We start from the raw sequence: 15494 nt of genomic DNA, 5'->3' as shown, positions 1-15494 counted from the left end.
GTTTGCAATTTGTTCAGCTGATTCTTAGTCGCCTCCACTTCGTTTCAGTCTAAGGAGACACCCTCTGTCAGAATTGCTGTCAATAGTCTATAATAGCTTCTTGCATATCCGTGTGCCATGTCAGCTTTGCTGCTCTAATGAATAATCTGTGTCTAATAAATTGTCCCACTGATACACCAAATGACAAAGTCCTTCAATGGAATTCAAATTACCTGACTCCTAGAGGTCATCCATTGTCACAGTGCTAAACTCTATCCAAATATTCGCGTTTATTTTGCAGGCAACTTCTTGGAATTTACTGGTTCTGTGAAGGGTTTTGAATAGACAGGAAAAATGGCGCTCAAGCTAGTTCGCAGTAGAGTGTTTGGTGCAAGGAATAGTTACGGTGCAGCCAGGTCATGGAAAAACCCAGATAACCCCTGAAAATATGTGGGTGCGGACCCGCATTGAAAATTGAGACCAAGTCCTGGGCACACGTTTAGAGTAATACTTAAGAGTGTCAAATGCACAGTTATAGTGCTAGATACGAAACAATTGTAGAGGTCGACACCAGTAGGTTCTTTTTTTGTAGGATATAAATTTATCAATGTCTTGGAGTATGTCAAATGAGAGTACCTGCCGACACATGTTTCATCACCTGGGTGGTAAGCCGTGACTCTTCAGGGCTGGGAAAGACATAAGAAGTGTGGTATAGTACAGTATTAACGATACACGGTCATATAGTACATGTAGGAACTACTTAAGTGGGGTGATCAAATAGGAAACACCTCTCTAATAGTGGAAACCCTATAAGAATCGTGAAGAAAAAAGGGGCACATAAGTTAGTGACTTCACAGCAATACTCTGGGAAAACGTCATTCAAAGGAAAAGTAAGGAAGAGCTCTAAAAAATAAAGGAGTATGGTGATAGCAAGATCTCAAGATGAAGCAAAAAGGGGAGTGGAGAGAAATTGATATTAAGCACGTTAAAAGAGGGAAGATTGCAAAGTTAGGCAGTTACTCAGTATTGTCTCTAGGTATGAAATGTAATACGTCGAGGCGCACCATGTGTAATTTTCTCTCATAATTTTAACTCACTCGCACACGACAAACATCTATCCCGTGTGTTTTGCTGTGCTGTGAAGTCAATAACTTATGTGCCCCTTTTTTCTTCACGATTCTAATAGGGTTTCCACTATTAGAGAGGTGTTTCCTATTTGATCACCCCACTTATGTCATTCCTACATGTACTATATGACCGTGTATTGTTTATACTGTACTATACCACACTTCTTATGTCTTTCCCAGGCCTGAAGAGTCACGGGTTACCACCCAGGTGATGAAACACGTGTCGGCTGGTACTCTCATTTGATATACTCCAAGACATTGATAAATTTATATCCTACAAAAAAGAACCTACTGGTGTCGACCTCTACAATTTTTTTGTATCTAGCACCATAACTGTGCTTTTGACACTCTTAAGTATTACTCTAAACGTGTGCCCAGGACTTGGTCTCAACATCTTGGAATTTACGGAGGCTTCAGAGTGGCAACCCCAGCACATTTGCTCTCGTAAACCTGATCATTTCAGGAATTGCATGTGGCAATGCATTGACATCTATACTAGTTTTGAGAGTGGGAGACTTCTGTTTAATTTCGTGAATGCCACTTCTGCTATTGATTTTGGTTGTCGTTTTTTTTTCTATAGTGTAAGTGTTTTTCTGGGTGTTAGCCATCTGTCCGCTTATACCCCTTGCAACTATAACTCAGTCAATCCTCCCTCATGCAGCATCAGTTGGAGATTTTTGAGAGCAAGTGTCCTAGTTTTCAGCCCATATCACATGAATGAGTCAACAAGAATTAACGTTCTGTGAAGATTTGGCCTGTGATTGTCATTGGTAAATAAAAATATGGTGGGAGCTTAACCATCTAGGGCACTCTTATCCATCTAGCAGTTTCCAGAAGGCAACTGAGCACCTTTCGGATGCCACAGCCGTAGAGCTAGTACCTGACGGAGTTTCTTCATATTTATGATAAATACACGCACATAGATTTATGAATGTTGTCATAGTCTCTCATTTTAACTCTGAGATCCTCCCCTGTCGTGACTCCTTTGGTCCTGTTAACCAGTATAAAAAGCACAACTTTGTCAATTTGACTCACAGTCCTGACATTAGGCTAAAGTATTCAGGTATATCCATCAATGGTTCCTTGTCTTCTTGCACATTCTTTTTATATGGTAATATATCATCTGAATATAGAGATAAACTGTGCATTACCTGCCGCGCTTCCCTCCTAATCCTTGCTGCTAGCAGTTCCAGTGCTAGAGCAACAAGCAATGGGACAAAGAGGGCATCCTTAATTAGTGCCCATCTCAATTATCCACTGGTCAGATATCTATTGGGCAGTGTGCACTTTAGCTTTGGGCATTGAATATAATAACTGAATCAATTTCTGGACGTCAGTAGCAATTCCCATGCTCCTAAGTATTTTAAATAAATGTCCCAGCTTAGCTTATTTAAGACTTTTTTCTATATCAAGGGAATCCACTACACAGTACTTAGGATGTTGTATATTAAATTTAAAATCCTTCATGTGTTTGGGGAGGTGTTTTGGTCTGGCACAAATACACTTTGATCTGGGTGTATTAATGTGTATAATACTTGATGCAGTTAGCTTGCTAGTATTTTATCTGATATATTGTTATTTAGATTTAACCTTGTTTGAGATTTGAAAATCTCTTAAAGAGTTGGTCCATGCATGGTATGGATAGATTTACTGTTATTGCTTCTCACAGGGGCTTGGTAAATAACCTTATAGTTGTTCTGGTGGGTACAACTGTAGCAAGCTGAGTGCCAGTTATTTTCCTTACTCTGAATAAACCTTAATGGGCAGAGCCATCCAGTTCGGGTGTCTTGCATTAAGCCAATTATTTATTGTTGACCCACATTTCAGAAGCTGAGGCCTTCTGGTGGCCTTTTGTCAATTTTTGAGTGTGCATCATCATACGTAGTGTAAGAATGCCCTCAACCTTTTCATAGGCTCATTCATGCTGAGGGTAGTGTTGTCACTCAGGAAAATGGAATTAATTTCGTACCACGATTGTGTGATTGTGCCTTTTTTGTCATTGAATGCCCATTATGAGGATCTCATGCCATCTGTTGTAGCCCAGTATGCTAGTAAGCAACCAGCTTTTGTCCCCTTCATTGAGCGACTCAGTGAGGTATTCCCTGTAGCTTAAATCTCCCATGCATTCATAAGACTGTTGTAATAAGTTCTACAGTTGAGTATTATATGCCTGCGAACTACATCTGGCGTGAGAGCGATCTGCATTCCTAATTTTCTGATTTTATCTTCCAATATTTCTTTATCTCCCTGTGACGGATCCTTATGTTTTATTGCTCATACCCTGTGTAACTATATTAAGGCCTTTGCATGCGACCCCAATGTCTTTGATGAAGCCCTCGTTTTTATTGAAATAAGTAATTACATATTTATTTGCGGACCAGTAAGCCGTGTTGCATAAGGACAAGGGCTGTAATTGAATGAAGGAATGTGGGTTAGAGGCCTGTCCCACTGTTTCATCTTTAGGAGTGGATTATGGACTGAGAAAATCCTGCTTGAGTATTCAATACTACAGATCCTGTGGTGTGTAATTGGGTGTGCAGATCATATACAGAGGCGTAAAATGTGAATTACCAGAGTATAAATGTTGCCAAATATCTGTCAACTTTTTGCATTTGCTCCTTTTCTGGAAATATTTTGCCAATTGGTATACCAGAGCACCTTCAAGTGGGGGTGGGGGGGGTGTCATCTGTAAAAATGCACATCTTGTGTACAGTTATTGAGATGGAATATAACATAACCCCCTATCAGCAAGTAAGATCCCAGGAAAATAAAGTTTCATCTTTTACAGAACACAAGTCATAATCTTCCATAAATGGACATATGGAATTAACATTATGTAACATTTTACAGAATGCAAGTAAGAGAAATTCAGTCAAGACACAGTAACTCTTTCTCTGCTGCAAGCACTAGCCTTGAATTCTGTCAAAGCAGCTACGCAGGAATCTAGCTCCACGTGTATAAGCTTCTGATACATGCCAATCATCTAACTTTTTCAATATTCAATAGCATCTTTATTCGATTCAAGGAATCATAAAAGCATAAATACAAAGACAGAGACATAAAAACAAGAAATCTATTTACATGTTCCGAATTTTTTTTAGTCCATCTATTAATAATTTGCAATTCAGTGGATAACACCTTGTTCTTTCATTAGGAGCAACATAATTATTTCCCAGGAATCAAAGTGCATAGTGCGTAGATACTTTGTCATTCATTAAACTTTTAACATATGGGTTACTCCATAGTATTTCAAGGCCAGGTTTTAACAAGTAGCCAGAGGCTGATTGTTTTCATAAAGTGCAAGGTGCGAAGGTTATACCTTTTGCATAGCATCATATAATCATAACTCTTCCAGAATATATTTATGGACAATCATCACTATCAAAATTCAGAGTTTTGATTTTCCATGTAAAATTCATACAATTAAAATTTGAGCCCTTTCTTCATCCTAATAAAATTAACAGCCAATAAAAATCTGCCGATACCAAATACAGTAAGTTTTGAGGTGTCAGTTTTTAAAATGCGCAACATTTCACTATATTTCCTAATGCATAGTTTCCTGCCCAAAGGTTTTATCCATTTACTTCTATCGTGTCTATATGCAGGGCAGAAAAATAAGACATGCGCGGCATCCTCTTTACTTCCTGAATGGCACTGGGTGCACCTACAGTCAGTTTCGCCTTTCTGAGCTGACCCCCACTTGGAAGTAAAAGACTTGATCTGAAGAGTACTGTACCTAGATTTTAGATACAGTACCTTAGCAAGTAGGGGTTCAATCTCATCTAAAAATTGTTCAAAGTAGGGGATTATTTTAAACATCAAAAATTGTGTAGTAAGTGTACCGGCTCCACAATTTAAAATAACTTTATGCCTAATGAAATTCCAGTAAATGGTCTTAATTTCCTGTTTTGAGTCAGGGATCAGCAGGTTCGGGTTTTCCCAGAACCTGCTCAAGCCCAAATCCAATAACCATTTACGAATATGGATCAACCAAGGAAAACTAACATGTGTGTCAAGGGCCAATAGTTCGCTCAGTGCTTGTCTATAGGTAAAAAGTTCTTCTGTCGTCCATATTCTTATCCAATAGGACAAGGTCATCCAGACAGCCCTTTGCCCAATCGTTTTAGGCCCATATCAAGCATTAGGGGGGTCACAGGTGTATTTTGGGGGAGAGCAACTAGTTTTCTCAATATCTTATTTTCACCAGCGATTAAATTCAAAAGAGAACCCCCCCCCCACTCCTCCCCCCCCCCCCCCCCCCACAGTTCTGAGCCGTATAGGGCAGCGGATTGGGCCCTAGACTTGTTAACTTCTAGGGCTGGAGTGACGGCCTTTGACGTGGTTGCAAAAAGTTTCTTTAAAACTGGTGCAGAATTTTGTATTAAAACTGATATTGATTTCGTTATCTGTGGGTTCCAGGAGAGTTTGGAATCAATGTTCACTCCTAGATAAATGGAATTAAGGACACGTTCTAGACTCGCTCCATTCAGCTTAATGTCATTCTTAAAACACTTGTGGGGCCTTATCGACATATATTTGGTTTTTACAGGATTAATTTCCAGACCTTTTAGTTTGCAATATTTATCAAGTGAGTTTAAAAGACATTGCAAACCCTTCGGTGTTTGCGACAACAATATTGTGTCATCAGCAAAGGTTAGTGCACAAACATGGTTCCCCCCCCCAATTTTGGGGAATCATGGTTGGATTTTTGTAAAAACTCAACCATGTCATTAACATATAAAACTTTTTAAAAACGAACGACTGAGGAACTAAACAATACAGTTTCAGAAAGTGAGTGATCAGGCTGCTTATGAAACCTACAAAAATAAGCATTGTTGCAAAAATGTTCCTTAAAAATGGTCTCACAGTAGCAAAAATGATTGTTTTACAAAGCTGGAAATCATCCGAAATTATTAGAGATGGACAATGTTTTGATCAACTTGGGGGTCAATTTGAATATTCGAGTCAATATGGAATGACTTTCTAGAACTAAATGATTGCTAGATTGCTCAATTAATGTTGGTCTGCTTGGCTAAATTTCTACTTGGATTTTAGTGGGACCTTACATATTTTTAGTATACTTAAGTGAGTTTACTCTTGTAGTAGATTGTTGTAGCCAGATCAAAAAGGGTAGTGGACTGTGGGAAAAAAATATTATCTACATTTCGAGATTTAGTTAGGTACCTCTTGTGTTTCCTTTACTATAACTGTGTAATTGTTAAAGTTAGGTTTTGGAACATGAGTTAGATTTTATTTGACAAAGAGTACCTAGAATGTAGAAATTCAGCATTAAGGAATCTATCATCCAACTCAAAGTTATTCACGTATTAAATAGCTCAATAAGTTTACCAGCATTTTATTATTTTTACTCCACCTTTGAAGTGTGAAAAATTGATTGCTCTTCATATTTTAATGTATTTACTTTGTATTCCCCTTCATCCTGAAATTATTGTTGTATTCCCTTTCATCCTGAAGTTATTGTTGTACAACTTTTCAACCATCAATACTTTTACCTGCTGTACTTGTTGTAAAAGAGGAAAAAAGGGATATTTAATTTCAGCAAGGTAAAGCAAAAGTAGGTGCAGAGGGATCTTCTCAACAGTGGTCAGTATATAGGCAACATCAGTTTTCTTTGCTTAATGTAACAGTAGATGTCACCTGCATTTCACATAAAAAAAATCATGAAAAACTGTACTTCAGATAAATTAGTAAGTACACTCCAAAGATACTCCATTTGGACACGTTTTCTTTCTGAACTGTGCATTAAAAAAGAATCACACTTTGTGCTTTTTATGCGGTACATATTTTACTAACTTTCCTTCGGAAAGAGATTCTGAATTATTTTCCCCTGTATGTAGGACACTCCCCGATGACGTTTCAGCTTTTGACACTGCATTCTCTTATCACACATCATATTCTCCAAAAGATTGCGCACTAAGCAACACCTTTTTATGTGAACTATTACACCATGAACTGGGGTGATTGTGGGCGAAATTAAAATGTGAAAAATACATTGTTGATCTTTTTTAAGTAATGCAAAGGTAACCTGGGGTTGAAGTTGTACAGTTCCCAAACTTCCCAAAGGCCCCATCAGTTAGTTATTTTCTATTTGCTTGTATGAAAGTCTATTATCTTTTATGTAGCATAATGTATAGACAAAATTAACTCATGGCATGGATGTTTTGTGAAGAGACTAGTGCAGCATTGATGACAGTGGGTCTTTTCACATCAAAACTGTTGCTTTAAGTCAATACGGAATACTAATGTTCTGAAAAAACGAAACCTATATTTTTTTATCTCATCTTTGCTCCTCCCTTGCCTCAACCCTTCATTCAATGTTCTAACTCTTTAACATGGATCATACAACTGATGCACTTTTTTGTTTCCACCCCTTAACAGGAAACCTAAAAAGGAAGAGCGCCTTAGTGAAGAGGCTGCAAAGGTGATTGCTAGCCTCCCAGATTTATCATTCATGCATGCTAAGGTGTTGATGTTCCCAGCCACATTAACACCTGCAACAAGCTGTCAAGAAAAGGTAGACTGATGCGGATTTGACATTTTGTGTTGACGTCTTTTGATCTGCGGGTTAATAAAAAGCAATCTTGCTATAAAATGTTCAGATGATTTGTTGGTAAGCGGCACTCAAAGGTATACATAGTGATGTATATTTATTTCCTACTGAAATCCTACGTTTATATTCGAAAACAAAAATGTAAATAATTGGTAATATGGAAACAATTTTGAAATGTTTTCCTTTCCTCTTATGCTGGGGTACATACGTTTGTTTTTGTGAAATACACTAGTGGTGTCCTTCATAAACACTTCAAAATCTTACCAAACCCTAACTGATTGAAAAATCTTCACTGCAGTGAGGTCATCTACATAGGTTGAGTTTCACTGTTGACTTTTGTCCGGATTAGCTTGTTTTTCTTTTCTAGGTGTGTTAATAATAATCTGTTACATTCAAAAGCCTGAAAGGTTCCATTTTTTATGTTTCTGTACTTTTTACAGGCACTGCGGTTACTTACTAAAATCTAAATTGAACCGCATCTTTTACACCGTAGGTGTATGGTCTGCTCTTATAGCCTTGTTTGAAGGTGATTGATTAATGGCCTGCACCTGTTTCATGTATGTTACATAATAGATTATGGGCAAACATGTGATTTGGGGCTCATTAGTATGTTTACTTTAATCAACTTGATTTAAGAAAGGAGGACCAAAATGAGATGAATGTATATTATATAACCTACTTGTTTTGATTTATTTTTGTTCTGTTGTACCACTGTATGTCTGTTTTGTTTCTTTATTGAGGATTTTGCACATTGTAAAGCGATATAATCATAGATTGCTATGGTTTAGGCTGTATATACAGTAAAACTATGGGATGTAAATGTTCCAGGAAATTCCTATGGAAAAAAGAATGAAATGTAGAAGAACCTCTAACAAGGTTAATGTGCATGCCCAAGGTCTTTTGAGATTTAAGTGTGTAAATTTCCTTTTAGCTTACACAGAAATAAAATCATTTAAATTAAGTTGTACAAGTGTGTATTCTTTTACTGCAGCTTTTCAAAAAGGATTTTCCTTCCCTGGATGCTACCGAAAGGCTACTGAAAATGATGGACACTGTTATTTTCCCAGGTCTGGTACTTTCACAGACACAATTACAGTATGAAATTGAATATTTTTACTTCTAGGTTTGGCATAATGGGTAGCAATTAAATATTGAAATTAAATTCAGACCCTTCATGGGTGGTAGCTTGTTAGGTTTATAGCAGGAAATAAGCATTGGACAAGACAATAGGTCTTGTCTTTGGGACCTGTTGGCTTTAGCCTATGGTTTTAGTTATGAGATATTTAGGGTTCCCACCTAACCCGTTTTTCTACCAGCATGAACAGTATTTTAATGGGCCAGCTGGCACAAAAATTAGGAAAATCACTTAAAGGCGGAATTTTTCCCCCCTATCTGTACGTACTTAAAACAGTAATTATAAGAAAACACTTTAAAATGTGTCTTAGAGATTCCTTAATGACCCCTGACTGATAAATAAAGTAAACAAAGACAAGAAGTCCATGTTAAATATGAAACTGATGATTCTACTTAAAGCTGTGTTTTAATTATCATATCTTTGTATGCAGGAAAAAAAAGCTTTTGACTTGCCCACTATGTTGTTTTGTAGAAGCACGTGTTGGATTGGTAACTAAAAAAGAAAAAAATGCACAGAATTGTTTCATATTTTTTTTTTCTTCAAGTGGGTGAGTGGAGCAATACGGGGTTGGAAGCAACATGGGTGGTGGTGCCAATGGGTGGTGGAAGCAACAAGGGGAACGAGGGACAGAAGCATCACAGGTTTCGTGGTTGGGGGTATCAAACTGGCAAGACACAGCAACGTGTAAGTGCATAGAGAAAGCACACAGGTGATATAAAGGAACACAGAGCATGGCGGAAGAGCAGAGAAGAGCACATGAGGAACAGCGAAAAAAACACAAATACTTGTGTAGAGTGCTTAAACAAAAAGAAAAAGGTAGTGCTTGACAAAGCAACCAGGAGAAGGACACAGTAATGCGTCCATGCTCCAGGTGTGGGATAAATACAAGAAGAGGAAGGAAATCCCACACCGCTAATAAATAAGAAGCAAGCAAATGACAATAAAGGCATCAAATGGTATGCAATGGGCAGGCTCTAAGCCCAAGTAAGTTAACAGTATGTCTCTCAACTGACTGTTTTGTTAGAGGGTAATTTCTACCCCAGAAGTCACTGCACAAATGTGCTAACTAAAATATTAAGACACATGTGTGAAATGCAGGAAGTGAGTTAAGAGTGGCACCATTTATTCAAAAACTATTTAAACAATAAAGGTCAAAGAGACATTTCTTTTGTCAGAAATAACTGAGCAATCTAGTAAGTAGCAAGTGTCGGAGACTCATTTTAGATGAAGAGCAAAACATGCAATCTAGTAAGTTTTGAAATCACAGCAATGAAAAGGAGAGAGGGAGAGAGAAAATAAATTTAAAAATACAATAAGCATTACAACCTTGGAAAAAGATGCTAGATAAGACGGTTAAGCGGGAACCCACATGCGTCTTGACCCATGAGTTCACTGTGCGAGGTGGTCCCGTCGAATGGACTGGGGGCAGCTCTTTTATATTATTTTAACAAGGAACTGCTGACCTCAAGTCCTGATTATGACAGATGTTTGATCGTCAATCATACCAAAATGTGTACATTTATCGAAAACAATTTGCGTCACTTATCGGAAATTTACAAGAAAACTTACAAAAGGTTATAGGTCATTTATTTGGTCAAGTTGCTGTCTTAATTTCTTAAGCTAGCAGAAAAACATCAGATGTGGAGAAATGCAATGTTCCAGCTAGCTCCCATCCAAATCTTACCCCATCGTGTTCCTCTAACTAACGGATGTTTCTTATTTTTGCTATATCATTGTGATGTGCAGAACAGAAGTGCACATCGAGGACAGAGGACGCAGGGGGGGCTTGGGGACTTGTTTACCAAAAGGGCAGTGGCTGAGTTCATGACCTTGGCAGGAGAGACCTCTGCAATCTTACTAAGGAGGCATAAGGCCTACCATTTTCAGTGAATGGTTTAAGGCAGTATGGGCAATTTGGCAAAGTCTTACACATTGGGCTGGCAGGGCCATATAGGACTCTCATGCTTCAGATGTATGACAGAATTAGCTAAGACATTATATGGTAAAACTGGACCCTGCTTCATTTCCCTCCTCTTGTTCAAAACTCTTAGCAGGCCCTTGATCTTATTGAGGCATCCAAGATGTGTCATTAACATAGAACTGTCTTTTCTGCTGATTTTGCAACTCTACATACACCCCCTCTGGCATGTCGACGAGGGATGGATAAGGTGTTGGTGATGGCGCACCTGCATTAGGATCCTACCTTGTTTGGAATCTACCAGGGAAAAGTTGGGGGCTAGTGACCTGGCCCTGGGTAACAGTGACAGGCTGTAGTGAATGCGACCCTGATGTTGTAAGATCAATGACTTCTAAGAGTGCTATGTTATCTCCATTCCATGTTCCACTGTCCTGTGTGTGTATTGTCTTTTTGTATGTTCTTGTTCCTACATAATTCATACCTACTACTTTATTACTAGCATTTTTTACACAGTGACATATCTGTACGGTGCAACAAAGGAACAGCAGCGCACCGCAAACCGGTACGAACATTTTTAGGAGGGTAGACAGCCATGAGCGGATCCAGCTAAAGTTGAACCATTCCGTGGCTATGTGTGCCCTGGTACCTCCTTCATCAGTCATTTTCTTCCCTATATTGTTTAAATCCTCAATTGCCTTTGAGATGGACCCATTCTCTGCATCATTTGCAGGCACGAACGTGCAGCAGGAGCTTCTGATCTTGCGAGATACTCCACCTTCCATGGCTGTTAGCATGTCCAGGATGTACCGGTGCTGCAGAACCATAAGCCTCAGGGGGCGTAGTTCTTCCTTGATACCGATCAGCCTGTGCCTAGTACTGTTGATGGCCCGCAGGACTTCATAGCGGGTCACCTGGAGCCAGCGTGCATTTGCTTTGATCTGGACCATTGGGATGAGGCACCCAAAGAAGACTTGGGCATCATCAAATAACTGGAATTCCTGCGGTACATCAGCTTCCCGCCGATGTCGGTGGAACAAGGTGACATCACCTGTCATTGAATGTGTATTGATGTGGGAGACATTGGCTGCTGGGACGACCAGGTGAACTTCATGCATAGTCACCATGGTACACAGTCCGCTCCATCGAGGAGGCAGTTGGAGATAGAGGTGTTCTCCACAAGCCCAGTAGTAGTCCTTCAGAGCGGAGGTGCCATGTTGCATGTCCAAATTGAAAATGGTGCTATTGCATCCTGAGTTGCACCCCACAGATACTGTGACATTTCCTAGAAAACAGAGAAGAGGTGATTTTAATCTGAAAGCCTGTTTTGGTTTGGACATTTTCCCCCCACCCTGGGTGTACCCTCTACTCTCTTGAGACCATATTTGCGTACACTCTTTAATTGTCTGATCAACCCTATTTTCTACCCAAGGTGGTTCCAAGAATGCTGCTCTACACCCTATAGGGGCGATACCACTCCATTTGCCCTGGATATAGACCTGTGCTTGTATGTCCAATATGGTCCTATTTTGACATGGGGGTGAGGTGCTGTGAGATGTTGGGTGCTCGCATGCTGCTGCTGGTGCTAACTTTGTTATAAACCTAAGCTTCCTAGTGACAGATGCCAGACCCTGTATACCTGGATAGTTAGCTGCTTGCATTCTCTTTAGCAGTTCCTCGGCTGTATCGGAAAGAACCTGGAACGTTATGGGGAGAGAGTCCCATATTGTGTTGTTCACGTAAATATGGGAAGTACTAGCCTTTATTTTTTGTACTAGTCCTTATATGCGACAAAGGAACATATGCAGAAGGCATTTGGCAATATGTGGTGGCACTTCTCCGCTTACTGCGTGGGGAATATATGAGCACACATAACAGGATTCATTAACCGTCTGTCTCCCTACTGTTGCCATTTCACTGTACCACATGTTGTCATGCAGGGAGTGATGAGCAGTATGCTGTCTTATCTGCTGAAACAGTAGTGGGGTATGTAGTGTAATATAGATGACCCTGTCCCATTCAGTATTCTTTTTAACAGGGGAAGGGGATGAGGACACAGGATGCGCATAGGTATTGGGGGTGCTGATGTTACTGTCCGAGGAAACTGTGGTATTACTATGGTGGCAATTTTCAGTACATGTGCTAGAAACTTCAATATTTTTAATAATACAAGCCTTTTGATCAATACAATGAGAAATAACAGTGAACCAGTTGAACATAGCTAGTGCCACTCCGACAATAATCTAAAATACAAGTACATAACTGTGCATAGGACACTGCTGTGGTGCGGGTGTTGGGGCTGCGTCTGCATCCATAAATGACCAAACGATCACCGTCTTCATCTTCTTGGACAGTCACAAATGCCTTTACTTTGTGGGTGATATCCCTATGTTAATTTATGTTTAATCCCTAACATGGTAGTTAGAAAGGAAAAAATGGCGTTTGAAAAATGGCTACCGTTGTCGGACCGGATCGCGTCTGGCAAACCCCAGCACGAAATGACCTCTCGGAGCAGAAAATTGGCTGCTGCTTTGGCATCACAGTGGACACATGGTCCAGCTTCGATCCATCGTGAGAATGGGCAAACCACTACAATGAGGTATCAATAATTTTGGCGTCTGCTAATCTTGTCAACATAGTCAATGTGAAGTTCTTTAAAGTGGCCTTTTGGTTTTGGCATTGTGGAGGCAACAGTGTCCATAGTTTGATTTGGTGAGTACTGTTGACAGATGAGGCATTTGTTAAAAAAAGCTGTATTAGTTCGTGGGCATTGGGGACGAACCAGTCAGTGTGTATAGTTATGGACATATCACGTGAAACATGTGTGGGAAGGTGTAACTGGCCTAGCGCTGCTTGCAATAAGTCCTGTGGCATGACAGGTTTTCCCATCATTGTTTGTTTGTGCATAAAATCTGAAGGATCTTGTTGTACTCCCCTCTTCTTCCAGAACTCTTTCTCTTGATCTGGTGCACTTTCCTGTATTTCTCGGAGGTGTAATTGTGCAATGTTATCATATGGCTGTGTATCGTCAATAGTGTATGAAAGTGTGAAATCAGAGGTATGTTTCTCTGCACCTTCTCCGCAGTTCAGTTGTAGGTACATTCTAGGCAAGCGGGATGAGAGCATGCTGGCATTCTGGTGGTACTGCAGGCGTGGCCCTCCTGTCAGCTTTAGCTGCCTAGTCTGCCAGAGCGTTACCTCTGGAGACAAAGTCTTGGCCATTTGTGTGGGCTGCACATTTGACTACAGCTACCTCAGCTGGCAGTGTCGGCGCGTCTATTAGTTCCTCAAGTAAGTGTCTGTGCTTAACAGGTGTGCTATCTGATTTGAGAAAGCCCTGCCGTTTCCAGCGTAAGATGCTGGAATGTGTTGTTGTTGTGACATATGCAGAGTCTGAATACACAGTGATGCGTTTGTCCGGTCCACTCTTTAAGGCGGCAATCAATGCCACTAGTTCTGCGGCTTGGGTCGAGTAGTGCGAGGCTAATGTGATCTGCTGTACAATATCTAGGGAGTCAGAGGAGTCATTTTGCTGTGCTTTGACCACTGCAGCTCCTGTATACCTGATCCCTGTTTCTTGATCAATGGTAGACGACCCATCAACAGAATATATGGTACTGTCTGGCAATGGGTCCTCTTTTGCTGCTTCTGACTCATCTGGTGAGTATTTGACACAATCATGAGGGTCATCATCTGTGGTGGCAATGTAAGAATGTTGCAGGGTTTACTGTGTGGCACTTAACCTTCAGGGAGGGCAAAGATAGTATAACTTTGTAGCATGATACTCTCTGTGTAATGAGGATGGTCTTAGCTTTCTGTATTATTGCAAAGACAGCATGCTCAGTGTTAATGGGGAACCCATGACTATGAGGGTGCTTTTCTCAACAGCGAACGCTGCTGCTAGGGCTTGTTCACATGGGTAGTGTCCCTTGATTACAGAGTCTAGCATGCCACTGAAGTAGGCAATGGGCTTGTGGCCCATGGGGTATTTCTGGGTAAGGACTGCTGTCATTACTTGGCCGTTGCATTGGGTGAACAGGTAGAATTCTTAAGTGTAGTCAGGGGACCTTAACACTGGTGCATTTGTAATTTAATTTTTTAGTTGTGTGAGGACTGTCCTCATTTCAGGTGTCCAATCTACCTTATTATGTCTGTCCTTGGCCATTTTAACAGCTTTTAGCAGTGGGGCAGTGATGGTGGGAAAATCAAAGACTCCCTGACTAACATAGTTTACTACTTAAAGAAATTTCTGCATGTTTTTGACTGTCTGTGGTTCGGAGGTGCATTTTATTGCCTCAATTCTATCTGGGGTGACCCTTCGTCCTAATGCTGAGAGCAATTGGCCAAGGTAGTGTACTTCTTTCTGGCAGTATTGAAGCTTCTTTTTGTCTACCTTGTATCCTCTTTGTGCCAATGTTCTCTATATGGCAATGGTATCTTTTCTACATTGTTGCTCTGTAGGACTGCAGATCAATATGTCCTCGACATATTGCAGCAGGGTACTGTCACATTGGAAAATTGACAACTCTGTTAAAAACGCTGGGGGATTCACAATAGCCTTGGGGTAATCGTGTGTAGTTCATTTGAGTCCCACGAAAACTCAAAGTGGTCAGATCTTGGCTATCCGGATGTAGTGACGGAATAGTTCTCTGCGTCTGGAGGAGTATTTGTGAGAATCACTGATGGATCTGGGACGATCGGAAATTCTGGTATCACAATGTGGTTAAGGGGGCACAGGTCATGAACTAAACGCCATTGATTAGGCTT

General features: G+C 40.2%; 1 protein-coding gene across 2 annotated transcripts in view; it reads left to right on the top strand.

The window, feature by feature from the left end:
- The window catches only part of AFTPH (aftiphilin), a 248932-nt gene extending 240294 nt beyond the window's left edge, over positions 1-8638 (top strand). For both annotated transcript variants that reach the window (XM_085612526.1, XM_085612525.1), the window contains one exon: positions 7506-8638. In XM_085612526.1, coding sequence (XP_085468652.1) covers positions 7506-7650 — 145 coding nt within the window. In that variant the 3' untranslated portion in view covers positions 7651-8638. The remainder of the gene's footprint in view (positions 1-7505) is intronic.
- The last annotated feature ends 6856 nt before the right edge of the window (positions 8639-15494 follow it).

The sequence above is a fragment of the Triturus cristatus genome, chromosome 6 (assembly GCF_964204655.1).
Source record: "Triturus cristatus chromosome 6, aTriCri1.1, whole genome shotgun sequence".
Taxonomy (NCBI): domain Eukaryota; kingdom Metazoa; phylum Chordata; class Amphibia; order Caudata; family Salamandridae; genus Triturus; species Triturus cristatus.
The sequence above is the reverse complement of the archived record's forward strand: the minus strand, read 5'-3'. Positions and strand labels throughout refer to the sequence as shown.